Source organism: Coregonus clupeaformis, chromosome 14 (genome assembly GCF_020615455.1).
Source record: "Coregonus clupeaformis isolate EN_2021a chromosome 14, ASM2061545v1, whole genome shotgun sequence".
Classification (NCBI taxonomy): Eukaryota; Metazoa; Chordata; class Actinopteri; order Salmoniformes; family Salmonidae; genus Coregonus; species Coregonus clupeaformis.
In genome coordinates this window covers 42,955,222-42,972,952 of record NC_059205.1, presented here as the reverse complement: position 1 = coordinate 42,972,952, position 17,731 = coordinate 42,955,222, and the positions used below count along the sequence as shown (strand labels likewise).

The 17,731-nt window shown below is 45.2% G+C and overlaps 1 protein-coding gene across 2 annotated transcripts in view; it reads right to left on the bottom strand.

The window, feature by feature from the left end:
* LOC121580867 (neuropilin-1a) overlaps positions 1-16,538 on the bottom strand; it is a 74,219-nt gene extending 57,681 nt beyond the window's left edge. For both annotated transcript variants that reach the window (XM_041895981.1, XM_041895982.1), the window contains exons 1-2: positions 15,826-16,538; positions 14,969-15,143 (exon numbers count right to left, since the gene is read on the bottom strand). In XM_041895981.1, the coding sequence (XP_041751915.1) occupies positions 14,969-15,143; positions 15,826-15,895 (245 nt within the window). In that variant the 5' untranslated portion in view covers positions 15,896-16,538. The remainder of the gene's footprint in view (positions 1-14,968; positions 15,144-15,825) is intronic.
* Between the last annotated feature and the right edge of the window lie 1,193 nt (positions 16,539-17,731).

Below are 17,731 nucleotides of genomic sequence, written 5' to 3'. Positions count from 1 at the left end.
TTCGGGCAGGCTTCGGCGGTCGTCGTCCCCGGAGTACTAGCTGCCACCGATCTATGTTTCATGTTCGTTTGGTTTTGTCTTGATGTTGTACACCTGTGTCTTGTTAGTGTCCTATTTAGTTCTCGTTGTGTGTGTTTGTCTTTGTGTGTGATTGCTCTTCTGTTTTGTGTTGGAGCTACGTACTTCCCTCCAGTGTTTTGGAGAGGTTTTTCGCACATGTTAGTGCGCCGTTTGTTTGACGCCTGTGTGCGCCGTTATTTCGCCTTCGGGCTTATTGTGCTTATTTTCTATGTGAATATTGCACTAAAGTCTTTTGGACTGAGCTTCTGCGTCCTGCGCTTGATTCATGCACCACACCCACCTTCAGCACCCCTTGACACACACTAACTTGACCAAATTCAAAACAGCAATCCTTCTCTGTCATTATTAGATATATATTTTTAATGTATATGATGGTTCAATGTTAATTGTTGTCATTTCACTTCTGAGCTTTTCCACTTTATTAGTGAAATAGTCATTGAAATGATTGGCAATATCGAAAGGTTTTGTTATAAATGAAAAACAGAATACGGATGCCTGATGAAGATCTAAGGGTGGAAACGCTGTTATAAATAAATATCACCTGGGATGTAAATGTAAAATGAGTATGAGCAGCAGTGTGCGGCGTTTTCCTTTCTGTACTCAAAAGTATTTTTTCATTTTGTTTTATTTAATGTATCTTTGTTTGGTAATATAATTTATTCTTCTTTTTGTTAAGTTTAGTCACAAAATGTCTCAATTTACAGTATGTCATCCAATCAGCTGAGCAGGCTGACTTGTTTGCCACCTCTTTTGCATCATTTCTTTGAGCCATACAATTTTTCAATTCATCATCAAGCCAGGGGACTCTAACAGTTCTCACAATTGGTTTCTTAACAGGTGCATGCTTGTCAACAACTGGCATGAATACTTTTACAACTACTTCCAGTGCTGCATCTGGATTGACTTCCTCATACACATCAGACCAACATACATTTTTTACATCTTCAACAAAAGAGTCCTGAGAAACCATGTTGACAAAGTCTTAGAAATTACTTAGTACAAAAATCAACTGTACTAGTGGTTCAGGCTTTGGTCTTGTCCCATCTTGATTACTGTCCGGTAATATGGTCAAGTGCAGCACAGAAAGACCTAGCAAAGCTGCAGCTGGCTCAAAACAGAACAGCACACCTTGCCCTTAACTGAACATACAGAACTAACATCAACAACATGCATACCAGTCTTTCCTGGTTGAGGGTTGACGAGAGATTAGCTGCTTCTCTTCTAGATTCTATCAGAAATATTACTGTGACGAAAATTCCAGATTGTCTGCTTAATCAAATAACATTCAGCCATACATACCCCACAAGACATGCCACCAGGGGTCTCTTCACAGTCCCCAAGTCCAAAACGAATTCATGGCAAAGTACAGTATTATACAGAGCCATGGTCACATGGAACTCCCTTCCATCTCCAATTACTCAAGCAAACAGCAAAATTACCTTTAAAAAACGGATTAAACAACAACTCATGAAACAGCGGGGACTGTGAGGGTACACACACACAAACACACACACTATCACACAGGCTCACACTAACACACAGACACACTAACACACAGACACACACTAACACACAGGCTCACACTAACACACAGACACACACTAACACACAGGCTCACACTAACACACAGACACACTAACACACAGACACACTAACACATAGACACACTCTAACACACAGATACACTAACACACTAACACACAGACACACAGGCTCACACTAACACACAGATACACTAACACACTAACACACAGACTCACACTAACACACAGGGTCACACTAACACACAGACACACACAGACACACTAACACACAGACACACTAACACATAGACACACTCTAACACACAGATACACAGGCTCACACTAACACACAGGATCACACTAACACACAGGCTCACACTAACACACATACACACACAGACACACTAACACACAGACACACTCTAACACACAGATACACTAACACACAGACACACTAACACACAGACACACACTAACACACAGACACACTCTAACACACAGACACACACTAACACACAGGCTCACTCTAACACACATACACACACTAACACACAGACACACACTAACACACAGACACACACTAACACACAGGCTCACACTAACACACAGGCTCACACTAACACACAGGGTCACACTAACACACAGACAGACACACACTAACACAGAGACACACACACCATTTTTTAGTTGTATTGTTTGTATTATTTTTGTTGTATTGTTTGTATATCGTTGTATTTTAAATGTGTGCGACTGACCTTGTCTAGCAGTGTATCAGTGTTTTGTTACTTGTCATGTTTTGGTGTTTTTTGTGGACCCCAGGAAGAGTAGCTGCTGCTTCTGCAAAAGCTAATGGAGCTCCAAATAAACAAATAAACAAAAGTATGGCTACCGTTTTGTTTGACTGTCTGATGAGACATTACTCTGCCCTAAGGCAGGACCCAGGTGAGAAAGAGTGTGTCCATCTGTCGACAGTTTCCAGTTTTCAGCCTGTTCAACACTGCAGGCTGGATTAACCCTGTGCGCGGCTAGGTCAGTGGAATAACTAATGACTTGACTTCTCCCAGCGAGAGGAGAGGATGGAGGGAGGCTGCTAGCCTAGCAGGCACACTGAGTCATTCCCAGTGTGCGTGCATGTGTGTGTGCCTGCAAGTATGTGTGTGTGAGGGTGGTGAAATTAAAGAAAAGCTGGGCCTGTAACATTCCCATGATGCCTTTCAGATGATAGATGTTGGATTGAAAACAGTTGTTGGGGGGGAGGGTAACACAAGTAGCATTCGACTATTAAGGTGTTAGACTAGCACATTGAGCTGTTAGGGAAATCCTTACTGTAGACCAGAGGGCTACTATGGTTTCAAGCCCCAGATGGACTTGCTACTGTAGTGTGTGTGTGTGTGTGTGTGTGTGTGTGTGTGTGTGTGTGTGTGTGTGTGTGTGTGTGTGTGTGTGTGTGTGTGTGTGTGTGTGTGTGTGTGTGCGTGCGTGCGTGCGTGCGTGCGTGCGTGCGTGTGATGTGTATGTGTGTGTGTTTGTGCAAAGCACTTACCAGACCATCCTCACAAGAGGGTATGAATAACCTAACCAGCAATTCTACTGGACAATATGAGGGCAATTAGGCTATATTCTGGAGCTGTAGCCTAAGTTTCTATTTAACAATGGTTTGAGGAAAGATTTTCAGTTGGTTAATTGGGCTGTCTCAGTGAGCAATGAAAGCCCCAAGTGTGTAGCCATCTGCATACTCTCTCCCCATGGCACTGCTTTTACGAGTCTATCTAATGGGGGCATGATGCACAGGAATAAAATACCATACGTACACAACATCACTGTAGGCTAGGCACTAGTGCTTTACTAGAGGGCACTTAAAATGCTTCCCACAGGTCAAATAAAGCCTGCCGTGAACAGAATGAATAGATTTTATAGTGCAAGTGTTCATTTCAGCATTGGAAACATGTTTATGCCCTAAGCTGTCTGTAACCAATAAACTGCAGTCAGCCTGAGCGACTGGATGGCCTCGTCGAACTCTCGGTGCGGGTAGACAATCGGCGTCGTGAGAGGGCGCATGAGAGAGGGATGAGGTAAGGTGCGCCTCTGCGCCCCCCTATCAACCCGGAGGCTTTCCACCGATTCAGGGAGGAGACGCCTCAGGAGGAGGCTATGCAGCTGGGTGCGGCGCGCTTGTCCAGGATGGAGAGGCAGAAGCGTCTGTGCCAGGGACGTTGCCTGTACTGCGGCCAGGCAGGTCACCACTGCGACTCATGCCCGGAGAAGCCGGGAAACGGGAGGGCTCGCTAGTATCGGGAGGGTCATGGGCCTGGACGGCCGGCCGTTGGAGTCGGGCTTCATCACCCGGCGCACTGTCCTGATGCGTGTCTGGGTGGCGGGGGGGGCTATGGGAGGATATCCAGTTTTTCATTGTGGACTCTCCGGAGTGTCTCCTCATCCTCGGGCACCCCTGGCTGGTCGCCCACAAACCCCGGATAGACTGGTCCACGGGGCGGCTCATCCTGGAGGGAGGCACCGCCCCCGTCCCGTTCCGGTCTCCACCGACCACTCATCAGCCCAAACATTTTACATTTTAGTCATTTAGCAGACGCTCTTATCCAGAGCGACTTACAGTTAGTGCATACATTTTCATCGTCCCAGACCACCTACCAGTCCTCACCTCTTCCGCAGGTCCCGCACTCCGAACCGCCTACCGCCCTAGTTGCGGTTGCTACCGGGAGGACGGCGGCTACAGACTCCGTCACCGGCCCAGACCTGGCAGGCGTTCCCCGGGAGTATTGGGATCTGGGGGAGGTTTTTAGTGAGAGGCGTGCCAAGGGCCTACCTCCTCACAGGCCATACGACTGCGCTATCGATCTCCTGCCGGGCGCCATGCCCACACGAGGGCGATTGTTTTCCTTGTCCCGGCCGGAGACACTGGCCATGAGGGAGTATATCAACGAGGCACTCGTCGAGGGTCACATCCGTCCCTCTACCTCACCCGCGGGTGCAGGCTTCTTCTTCGTGGGGAAAAAGGACGGTGGGCAGCGGCCGTGCATTGATTACCGGGCGCTCAACGACATCACGGTTAAGAACCGCTATCAACTCCCCCTGATGACGACGGCATTCGAGTCGTTGCAAGGAGCCCGGGTCTTCACCAAGCTGGACTTACACAATGCCTACAACCTGGTGAGGATTCGGGAGGGGGACGAGTGGAAGACGGCTTTTAACACACCCAGTGGGCATTACGAGTACCAAGTCATGCCTTTCTGTCAAGCCAACGTGCCCGTTTTTCTCCTGTCGGCTGTCCCCGGCGGAGCGGAATTACGACGTGGTCAAGCTCGCCCTGGGGGAGTGGAGGCATTGGCTAGAGGGGGGCGCCAATCCATTTGTCTTATGGATGGACCATAAGAACTTAGCCTACATTCAGGGGGCCAAGAGGCTCAACCCGCGCCAGGCCAGGTGGGCGTTGTTCTTCACCAGGTTCGGTTCGCCATCTCATACCATCCGGGGTCGAAGAGCACCAAGCCTTACGCGCTCTACCGGCAGTTCGACCCCGTGGACCTGGTGGAGAGGGACGACTGCACCAGTTTAGTGGGGAATCGATAGACTGGTCAGAGCAGTGCTACGGCGGGAGCCCGATCCGGGCGGAGATCCATCGGGGAGGATGTGCATACCCAAGGCTGCGTGCTCGCGACTGCTTCAGTGGGCGCACGCGTCCGACCTCACCAGCCATCCGGGGGGTGCCAGGACATTGGAGTTCCTCCGTAGGAGGTTCTGGTGGCCATCTGCTGAGGGGGATACGCGCGCCTTCGTGGCTCCTTGCCCAGGTGTGCGCACGCACGAAGAGCTCACGTCAGCCCGCGGCAGGGCTGCTCCGACCCCTGCCTATCCCCAAGCATCCCTGGTCCCACATCTCTCTGGATTTAATTTCCGTCCTACCAACCTCTGATGGATACACAGTCATCCTGGTCATTGTGGACCGGTTCTCGAAGGTTTCCCACTTCATTCCCCTTCCCAAACTCCCGTCGGCTCGGGAGACGGCTAAGTTGGTGGTGCAACACGTTTTCCGGGTCCACGGCCTTCCCCAAGATGTGGTGTCGGATCGGGGCCCTCAGTTCACCTCCAGGTTCTGGAAGGCGTTCGCCACCTGCCTCGTCACCTCTGTCAGCTTGTCTTCCGGCTTCCATCCCCAGTCGAACGGGCAGACGGAGCGCGTCAACCAGGGGGGGGCACTGTTACAGGAGGGGGTCGCAGTTCCGGAGCGACCAACTAGGTGTCATCCTCCGACAACCTTAGGCACCTCCTCACTCACAGTCTGGACTAATCAGTTTCCTATTGGTGTCACCTGTGTATTTATGCCCTCACTTCCCTGTGTTCCCTTGCTCAGTTTTCTCTGTTAGTTTCTCGATGTCCAGCAGTCCTACTCAGTGTCTGATCGGAGACCTATGTACAGGTACTTGAGAAGTGTTCTCCCTGTTTCGTTATTTGTTTCAGTCGTAGGTAGTTTTTCGTATTTTTGGCTGTCATCCGGTTTTTGGAGACTTATTTGCTCTGCCTTTCTTTTATCGTGATAAGTCCGTTATTTTGTATTTTGGCTTCGGGACCACCAGTAAAGATCCTTGTTTCACCATCTCTGCCTACTGCCTACTGTATATCATGCACCACACCTGGGTCACACCTCATACCAACCCTTACAATAGACAGACTCCCTTAAGGACAAGACACGGCATAGTGAATGCCAGCTGCACACAGTAGATCAAATGCTGGGTGTCGGAGAACAATGTACCATCATTACCTCTTTAACAACAGAATGTTATTTTACGGGTCTAGCAAAGGTGCCCAGAAACAGTGTTAGACACTGTTAATGAGCACAACATAACCAAATAGCTGTCTGTTTTGGCATTGAACAAATAAATACAGTAAAATCGAACCTAGGGGGCCAACCACATAAAATGTGTCACTATCTATACCCGATGCCTCAGTCAGCGTACCCCTTAGGTTTAACAAACATTTAAAGGGTGTTCCCAAGTCTAAATCCTGAGAAAGGATACTGTACCTGGGAGAGGGCCCTTGCTCAAAAGTAGTGCACTATGTGGGGAATACGTTCCATTTGGGACGCATCCCAGACAGACAGACAGGGATGAGAGGAACAGACTGTTACTTTTACTCTGAAAGGAACACACTGTTATCTAAATGGGGCTTACTGGGCTTTCTGATTGCAGCCGGCTGGCCACAAACACCTCTGTTTTCAGCCTTGTAGTGTCTGACACACCCCGAGATGGAAACATGAACATGGTGACTGGAGTCCTCATGATGACTGGTGATCAAGGCTTTTTAAAATTAATATTATAGCACAACAACAACACAGTTATCTAGACATGAATGTTTGTCCTGGCGATAATTTTAATGTTTGTCCTGGTGATCATTATGTAGATGCCAATAATCTATTTCTACACCATCCACGTGGGCAGCCAGCCAGCCAGCCAGCCAGCCACACAGCAGTAACTCTTATTTTTAGATTGCAGCTGTACTCTAGTCCATTGCCTGTTCTGTTTTGATACGGGAGGAAGCCCAGATAGATAGATAACCATCTGTGTTGGTAGATAGTCCTATAGTCCTTCCTAACTACAAGCCATTGAGTGGCCGAGGGGACCTGATCTCCATCCCAAATGGCAACTATTCACTATACAGTATAGTTCACTACTTTTGACCAGGGTCCATAAGGCTAATGCATTACAGATGTCCTATCTTAATTTGACCAGTTTCTCACAGCAGGGAAATAATGCTGCATCAACAGGAAATTAATAAGTGGATTATAATATATACTTGTGAAGGGGTTTATATATGTTTAGTTAGGATAAACCAAGTCTGACATTTTAAAGTGGAAATTAGAAACTTTAGAAGCCTTTTTAAACCTTGACTACACAAAAATGTGAATTTCCTGCTGCGCTGGAAAATTCTCTGCGACAACAGACTGATCAAGTTAAGATAGTACATCTATATATAAGGAATAGGGTTCCAATTTGGGACGCAGGTCTGATCACCAACTCCTCCACAGCCGTATCGAGAATGAGTCTCAGTAGTCAAGAATCAAAGACGTCTGCTGTCCTCTCCTCTCCTCTCCTCTCCTCTCCTATAAACAATGCTGCTTTATGAGTTCAGACAGACTGGGGGGTCAGCCTGAGGGCCTGTTCTTGTGTTGGGAGCAGATACAAGGAATTCCTCCATGCCACTCGTGATAGAGAGTTATTATCCACCAGGGTCCCTGTTGTTGGTGGGCGGCTAACCCTAACCCTGGCTCCAGAGGATGGGCTTCCTGTCTGTCTGACTCTGGATGAGTCTCAAATGGCACCCTATTCCGTATAGATTTCACTACTTTTGACCAGAGCCCTATTTGCCCTAGTCAAAAGTAGTGCACTATGTAGGGAATAGGGTGCCATTTGAGACACCCGCTGCAATGCTGAAGTGATATAGTATACCACTGCGCCACTCATACTCCTGAGTGGCGCAGTGGTCTAAGGCACTGCATCGCAGTGCTAACTGTGCCACTAGAGATCCTGGTTCGAATCCAGGCTCTGTCGCAGCCGGCCGCGACCGGGAGACTCATGGGCGGCGCACAATTGGCCCAGCGTCGTCCAGGGTAGGGGAGGGAATGGCCGGCAGGGATGTAGCTCAGTTGATAGAGCATGGCGTTTGCAACGCCAGGGTTGTGGGTTCGATTCCCACGGGGGGCCAGTATAAAAAAATATGTATTCACTAACTGTAAGTCGCTCTGGATAAGAGCGTCTGCTAAATGACTAAAATGTAAAAATGTAAAATATAGACCATCGGCTCATCCTCTCATCCTCCCTTTAACTGAGGACACTAACTGGGTGACCGTCTGACTCCCCTTTGACCCCTTAAGAGACCCTGACCCCAGCGGTAAGAGGTCTCCCTGCATTCCTATGGCCTTTTTTGTCCACTATGAAATCACCAAAAGCTAGAATGACATGATCCAAACAGAGCAAAAAGGCACTATTGCACTATTTTTAGCTGATTAGTTCATTGAGTTTGTTATTCAGTGTCTCGTGATTGTTGTTGGCACAGAAACACACACATCATGTTACCATGGTAATAGGACAATATTACTATTCACAGTGAACTCTGGGAGAAACTCATTGTCAAGGGGGACAGACTGTGTACAGACAGGCTGTAGACAGCAGACCTGTGTTCAATACTATTTTAAATCTTTCAATTACCTTGAACGTTTGCTGCCTGGAGTGCCAGAGGATCTGGGTTTGCAGTTATGCTCCTATTCTATTGGTCTACTGAAGCAAGGCAAGTTCAATCAAGCACAGATTAATTATATATATATATATTTTTTATAATCCTTAAACCCAGTTCTGGTACACAGTTCTTGTGACTCGTGATGCATTTCCTAAGTCCTGAAGACATCTAGAATGGGCTGCTTTGTGTCCACAGAGGGATAGCAGCTGTGAGATCGCAGCGCAGCGCAGCACTGCTCTGAATCTGAATTTTGTCTAAACTCTCTCCTCATTAATCTGCTCGTTAGGCCGTAATCTGACATGTGTTTTCATTAGGCTGTGCAGCACTGCAGCCTGCTGATGAGTAGGGAGGCAAAGGGCCTCCGGATGCTCTGATTACTAAAGTGCACTTTAGACTGAAGATGACTGAAGAGCACATTTTAGATCCATTGTCTGTGTGTGTGGGTAAACCGTGCAACTCAATATTAGGAAGGTATTCTTAATGTTTTGTACCCAGTAACCCAGTCATGAGGTTCAGAAATGGGTCAACTGCAAACATCATTGTCCCAACTTGAAAATGGCCAGGCAGTGCCACTGTGCCGGGAGTCAAAAATGCTTGGTGTCCATGGTGTGCACTTTGCACTAATAGAGAGAGAGAAAGAAAGATTGAGAGCGAGAGAGAGAGAGCGAGAGATATGGCATGTGGAGAAGAAAAACTGGAAACTGATGAGTGTACAGAGAGTTCAGTGTGCATACAGTACAGAGTGAGAAATGGAATGTCATAAGAAAAGAGAGAGGAGAGGAGGGGAGCAGGGATGAAAGGAGAAGAGAACAGAAGAGGAGAGGAGAGGAGAGGAGAAGAGAAGAGAAGAGAAGAGAAGAGAAGAGAAGAGAAGAGAAGAGAAGAGAAGAGAAGAGAAGAGAAGAGAAGAGAAGAGAAGAGAAGAGAAGAGAAGAGAAGAGAAGAGAAGAGAAGAGAAGAGAAGAGAAGAGAAGAGAAGAGAAGAGAAGAGAAGAGAAGAGAGGAGAGGAGAGGAGCGGAGAGGAGAGGAGAGGAGAGGAGAGGAGAGGAGAGAGAGGAGAGGAGAGGAGAGGAGAGAGGAAAGGAAAGGAAAGGAAAGGAAAGGAAAGGAAAGGAAAGGAAAGGAAAGGAAAGGAAAGGAAAGGAAAGGAAAGGAGCAGGGACGAGAGGAGAGGAGAGGAGAGGAGAGGAGAGGAGAGGAGAGGAGAGGAGAGGAGAGGAGAGGAGGAAGGAAAGGAAAGGAAAGGAAAGGAAAGGAAAGGAAAGGAAAGGAAAGGAAAGGAGCAGGGACGAGAGGAGATGAGAGGAGAGGAGAGGAGAGGAGAGGAGAGGAGAGGAGAGGAGAGGAGAGGAGAGGGAGAGGAGAGGAAAGGAAAGGAAAGGAAAGGAAAGGAAAGGAAAGGAAAGGAAAGGAGCAGGGACGAGAGGAGAGGAGAGGAGAGGAGAGGAGAGGAGAGGAGAGGAGAGGAGAGGAGAGGAGAGGAGAGGAGAGGAAAGGAAAGGAAAGGAAAGGAAAGGAAAGGAAAGGAAAGGAGCAGGGACGAGAGGAGAGGAGAGGAGAGGAGAGGAGAGAGGAGAGGAGAGGAGAGGAGAGGAGAGGAGAGGAGAGGAGAGGAGAGGGAGAGGAGAGGAGAGGAGAGGGAGAGGAGAGGAAAGGAAAGGAAAGGAAAGGAAAGGAAAGGAAAGGAAAGGAAAGGAAAGGAAAGGAAAGGAAAGGAAAGGAAAGGAAAGGAAAGGAAAGGAAAGGAAAGGAGAGGAGCAGGGACGAGAGGAGAGGAGAGGAGAGGAAAAGAAAGCAAATGTAGAGACGTAAGCGCCGACAAGAAGAAATCCAGAGGACTGCTGACTAGCCTATGGTTCTATAACACCCACCACCAGCCGTCTAAATAAGTATTTAATCTGGTTGACCACAATGACCACAGAGCCATAGTGGGGCAGTGGGAATGACCATTGACCACACTGAAAGGATCATTCAATTAGGGTTGTATCCTTCATTGGACCATTCCTCCCCAGCAGGACACCCTATACCCTACATAGTCCCTACATAGTGCACAACTTCCCTATGGGCCCTGGTCAAAAATTGTGCAAAAAATTGGGAATAGAGTGCATTTGGGACACCGTCACTGTCTCTGACCAGGTCAGTAGCAGCACTGCTGGTTGGGAGTCTGTAGGTCTGTAGCTGTGATTTTATTTGATATGTGTCATACCACAAAGATTACGTAAACTACAGACAACAAGGGAAAACAAGGCAAGAGTAAAAATGTCGTCCCCCACGCATAATTCACCCAAGTTGCAAAAAAATCAGGCCAGTGCTGTCTGAGATACCGCGTGTGACTAACGTACGAACGGACGTGCCTCATCCATCTATAAATCACTGCTAGGCAAATCCCTGCCTTATCTTAGCTCATTGGTCACTATAGCAACACCCACCCGTAGTATGCGCTCCAGCAGGTATATCTCACTGGTCATCCCCAAAGCCAACACCTCCTTTGGCCGCCATTCCTTCCAGTTCTCTGCTGCCAATGACTGGAACGAATTGCAAAAATCTCTGAAGCTGGAGACTCTTATCTCCCTCACTAACTTTAAGCATCAGTTGTCAGAGCACCTTACCGATCACTGCACATGTACACAGCCCATCTGAAATTCGTCCACCCAACTACCTCATCCCCATATTGTTATTTATTTTGCTCATTTGCACCCCAGTATCTCTATTTGCACATCTATCATTCCAGTGTTAATACTAATTGTAATTATTTTGCACTATAGCCTATTTATTACCTTACCTCCATAACTTGCTACATTTGCACATACTGTATATATATTTTCTGTTGTATTTTTGACTTTATGTTTTGTTTTACCCCATATGTAACTCTGTGTTGTTGTTTTTATCGCACTGCTTTGCTTTATCTTGGCCAGGTCGCAGTTGTAAATGAGAACTTGTTCTCAACTGGCTTACCTGGTTAAATAAAGGTGAAATAAAAAAATAAAAAATAAAAATCCATGTCGTTTAGGAACATGCAGGCTGGGTTTAGTCCTGTAATCACCCTACATCCTGGCATTTAGATTTGATTCAATTACACAACTTAAAGTTCAAGAGAGAATAACTTCAGATAAGCACGCCAGTCGCAACTGACGTTCACATAAATATTTTGTTGATGTAATTGGGAGACTTTAGTGGAAATTCAAATCACGAGCACCAAATATCTAAAGTTAGGATTTGTCCCGAAATTCCTACAGCAAAAGGGTTTTTACAAGAATCTATTTACCACTCTGATAGGGTTGTTTTTTAAACTAGTATCCTAGGCCGATGTCACAAAAAGACACAATATATAATCTTGCCAGTAAATGTGGAACCAACAACTATTTATTTACGTACACGGTAATGTAATAGTGTTGTTGCAGCTACTTTGTACATGGAGAGAAAAAAAGAGTCTCAGAAGTTACTGCCATGGTATGGCAGACTCTTACAGCACCGACCCCAATAGTGACAGTAAATACATGAAGACAGAGTGCCCTCGTGGGCCTGGCCATTCCAGGAACAGGACTGTCTGTCCCAACCCCTTACAGCAAAGAAAGTGGCAAGGCTCATGATCGGTAATGGTATTATTAAAAACACTACATATAATATAATGTATACCGGAGTAAAATCTAATATATGTGTGTGTATGTATGTACACTAAATGATCAAAAGTATGTGGACACCTGCTTGTCTAACAGCACTTACAGTTGACCGGGCAGCTCTAGCAGAGCTCTTCCGTAAGGCCATTCTACTGCCAATGTTTGTCTATGGAGATTGCATGGCTGTGTGCTCGATTTTACACACCTGTCAGAAACGGGTGTGGCTGAAATAGCCAACTCCACTAATTTGAATCGGTGTCCACATAGTTTTGTATATATAGTGTGTGTATGTACTCTACCGGTCAAACGTTTTAGAACACCTACTCATTCAAGGGGTTTTCTTTATTTTTACTATTTTCTACATTGTAGAATAATAGTGAAGACATCAAAACTATGAAATAACACATATGGAATCATGTAGTAACCAAAAAAGCTCTCTCTCTCTCTCTCTCTCTCTCTCTCTCTCTCTCTCTCTCTCTCTCTCTCTCTCTCTCTCTCTCTCTCTCTCTCTCTCTCTCTCTCTCTCTCTCTCTCTCTCTCTCTCTCTCTCTCTCTCTCTCTCTCTCTCTCTCTCTCTCTCTCTCTCTCTCTCTCTCTCTCTCTCTCTCTCCTTCTGACAACCTCTTGTAACACACCACAAAGAAGATATGTATTCATAAAAATTTAGCATTTGGAAATTATAGACTGACCCCTCCTTAGAAGAAAAAAAACCTGATGTTTTGTACAAGAGCTCTGCTTGAAGGCAAATAGAACCTAAGCATTCTTTGTTTGGATAGTTAGTTCATTACAGCCATGTTCCAGGGACATGTGTGTTCTATTTGGTTCTTTAATTGAATTAAGAATATAGGGTGGTGATGGCATGCGCCTCATGGGTCGTGACCCAAATGGCACCCTATTCCGTATTTAGTACACTAGTTTTGACCAGGGCCTTGGTCAAAAGTAGTGCACGATATAGGGAAGACGGTGTCATTTGCGATGCAGCTTTCCCGGACATTTTATCTGATAAGGACGGAATTCAGTTGTGACAATACATTTCAATTAAAAGGAGACATTTGAAAAGAGTGGAACCACTGTAGTACAATGACCCTAACCGTTGCAATTATGACTTTTATAGATACTATTGAAATATCATGTTTTGGAGTTTGGTTTGCAGATGTTGTTGATGGGAGGATAAATGGCAAGTTTTTCTCTTAGGAAACTGTTGTTTAGCCAAGGCCCCTCATTTGGCATTTTAAACATTTTGTCTCTTACCCAAAAACAACATTCACTTCTGCCAAACCATGACTATGAGCTATAATATAAATCCTCACAATAAATATTACAGTAAACCTATCATCACAGTCAAAAACAAAGCCTAGGACAGGCTAGGTTGCTGTTTCACAGAACTTAAACAACAACTTAGAGAATGCCTCCATTCCATGTTGGAACTGGAGGCATTCCAACCATGGTTCCAAAGAACAACAACTATCCTTATAGCTATACACTATACAGTATCTGTCAGAATGCTAAACACTGCTAACATTTTATAGGTCCCTTGGTCGTGAAACGTGATCCAATAGTAGTGAAGGACCCCAGTTGCAAGACAGCGCGAGTCAGCGAGCCTATGATTTACACATAGTTTATGAAGCATTTAAAAAGACAGAGGGACCCTAATAAAAATGGGTTTATTTATGGTAGATTGTGAACATATGGGCTTTTGTGAGAAGGCATTCTTACCCTGAGGTGCAAAGTGTATTACATTTTTAAATTTTTAGTAATTTAGCAGACGCTCTTATCCAGAGCGACTTACAGTTAGTGAGTGTATACATTATTTTATTTTTCATACTGGCCCCCCGTGGGAATCGAACTCACAACCCTGGCGTTGCAAACACCATGCTCAACTGAGCTACATCCCTGCCGGCCATTCCCTCCCCTACCCTGGACGAGTATGTAGGAGTATGTGTGTGTGTCATACTCTATGTGTAACCCAAATCATAATCAATGATCAGCACTAGGTAGTACAGCTCAAGAAAGGGACTAGGCAACATTCACCCACAACCAGGCAGAACATACTTTATATATTTGACCCAACAATATTGTAGACAGCACTACGGAGCAAAATCAAATATCAAAACCAAAACACATTGATCCAATTATATTTCCTCTCAAATGACAATACCAAGAAGTAATGGATGATGCTCCGGTCTAGTTTTCTTTGATGTTCAAATCGATAAAATGGATAAAATCTAATTGTATTCATCACATACAGATCAGTACTGTATGCATCATGTGTCTCATAGTAGGAGTGCTGATTTAGGATCAGTTTTGCCTTTTGACAACAATGAATACAATTACATTGGAAGGGGGGGACCTGATACTAGATCAGCTCTCCTACTCTGATACATATGGCCCCAGAGGGAAGGAAGTGAAACATCTTTGAAATACTGAATATTGTTATTATCTTGACCAATAGGTGGCAGAGTTCAACACTACATTCAGATAAAGAGCGCGTTACTTACTTGCAGTCTCTGTCCTCCAGATCAAAATGAGGGTTAAAGTTAATGAGTATCTTCTGTCCCGGGTCTGGGGCCGATATCACCCACATACATTGTTGTGATGGAGGGTATGAATTCGGATAGCCAGGAGAGGTGAGATAATCTGCACTGGTTATCTCAATGTTATCTCCACATTTATCTGCAAACAAAAACAGATAGAGAGAATTATTCGACAGGGAAATTACACATACATTTTTTTTTAAATAAAAAATAAAAACAGTAGGGTGATGTGTAGGCCTATAGGCTCCCCTCTAAAAAAACGATGTGTGATCATTCATAAAAAATATTGATAACCCTCAGTCGATCCTAAATGGAAATAATTAACCAGCGGAAGATGTTAAAACACACATTTACCAGTGTGCTTGTTTCAAAACTAGTAGTGAAGCATGTAATACGAATCAGGCTACTTTGTCATTTTCATATGCTTATTTTTTACTACATGAATAGTAAATAACATATCAAATATGAAGAGATGCTCGCAAAAGAGCCCACACGTACCCACACAATAAACAATAAAGGACAACGAACACCTTCGCAAGAACGAAAGCAATTGATTAATGTATTCCCTCTCTCCGCTGTTGAGCGAACGACACCTTTAAATAAATAATCAACTCTCCCGTTTTGGATAGGCTGACTTCCAATTGATTTTGACTACAGAGCTACAGATGCGCCCAGCAAAACCCTGAGGCCTACTGTAGCCTAGATGCACCTCTGTAGACGATCCGAAAACAGGTGAGTTGTGATGACAAATCGTGCAAATTAAGGATTTTTTTTACAAGACTAATGTTAGGAAATATTATATTTCAAGAGTCCACACTTACAACTTTGAGTCAATGAAGCCACAAAGAGGAGTTGGGTTGAAAAGAACAGTATAAATCCACAATTCATCATTGTGCTGTAAAATACACGTGTAAAAAGAAAATAAAGACTTGATATGTCCACCTTCTTATAGTGCGCAAAGCAAAATAACAAATGTCTCAGAAATGTCAAATTCTTCTGAGTGCTTCAGGTCGCAAGCAGCATCCTGTGTTATTATTCAACTACGGTTTCCTCTCTCTGAAAGTCGTGTTTCTCTCCCAGAATAAGAATTTGCCATTTCCCAGGAAAATTTAAATAATCCAAACGCAGAAAACAATTGTTGATTCAGAAAATCCAGTCGACTAAAGTGCCTCGACAGTTATCAATCGAAAACTGATATTTTTACTTTAAAAAATGTAACGAAAAAGTTCCAGAATTCAATAATATCTCATACACTCACTAACCCGTCTAAAATCAACCAAGGCATGAGTTAGCTACAAACACCTGCGTACTGAAGAGCGCGAGCGGGCTACCCAATTCCTATTCCTCTTGACTGCGTTCCGTTCGGTAAAGATTCGCCCCTTTTCCGAAGCGCGCTGACTGACCGACAGAGTAGAATGTCAGAGGAGTCATTCTCATTCGACTTGACGCCAACTGTGAAAGTAAGAGTGAGTGGTATTTCCACTCCCCAAATTCCAGCTCCAAGACGCGAACACGCACAGACTGATCACTATGAGACGAGTGGGCAGGAGCGAAAGACACCGGTGCGCACTCCTCCCGCTCGTGCACAGCACAGGGAGAGGGCTGAATTGGAAGGAAGGAACATAATGCACATTGCACACAAAGGCATTCATTTTGATAAGAAACCTAAGCTGTCGCAAATTAAAAAACAACAACTGATTAAAATATAACAATATAATAAAATAAAATAAAATAGTATTTGCCACATGCACCGAATACAACAGGTGAATACCTTACAGTGAAATGCTTACTTCCAAGCCCTTAACCAACAATGCAGTTTAAAAAAAAGAAGTGTTCAATAAAAAATAGATAAGTAAAAAAAAGAGCATCAGTAAAATAACAGTAGCGAGGCTATATACAGGGGATACAGGTACAGAGTCAATGTGTAGGGGCACAGGTTAGTCGAGGTAATTTAGGTAATATGTACATGTAGATAGAGTAATAGGGCGGCAGGTAGCTTAGTGGGTAAGAGCGTTGTGCCAGTAACCGAAACAATGCAAATAGCCATTTGATTAGCTGTTCTGGAGTCTTTTGGCTTGCGGGTAGAAGCTGTTAAGAAGCAGAGAGAACAGTCTATGACTAGGGTGGCTGGAGTCTTTGACAATTTTTAGGGCCTTCCTCTGACACCGCCTGGTATAGAGGTCCTGGATGGCAGGAAGCTTGGCCCCAGTGATGTACTTGGCTGTACACACTACCCTCTGTAGTGCCTTGCGGTCGGAGGCCAAGCAGTTGCCATACCAGGCAGTGATGCAACCAGTCAGCATTTGAGGACCCATGCCAAATCTTGAGGGGGAATAGTCTTTGTCGTGTCCTCTTCCCGACTGTCTTGGTGTGTTTGGACCATGATATATACTAGGGGGTGTCAGAGGAAGGCCCACAAAATTGTCAAAGACTCCAGTCACCCAAGTCATAAACTGTTCTCTCTGCTACCGCATGGCAAGCGGTACCGGAGCGCCAAGTCTAGTTCCAAAATGCTCCTTAACAGCTTCTACCCCCAAGCCATAAGACTGCTGAACAATTAATCAAATGGCCACCCGGACTATTTACATTGATCCCCCCCCCACACTGCAGCTACTTGCTTTTTATAATCTATGCATAGTCACTTTACCCCTACCTACATGTACAAATTACCTCGACTAACCTGTGCCCCCACACATTGACTCGGTACCGGTACCCCCTGTATATAGC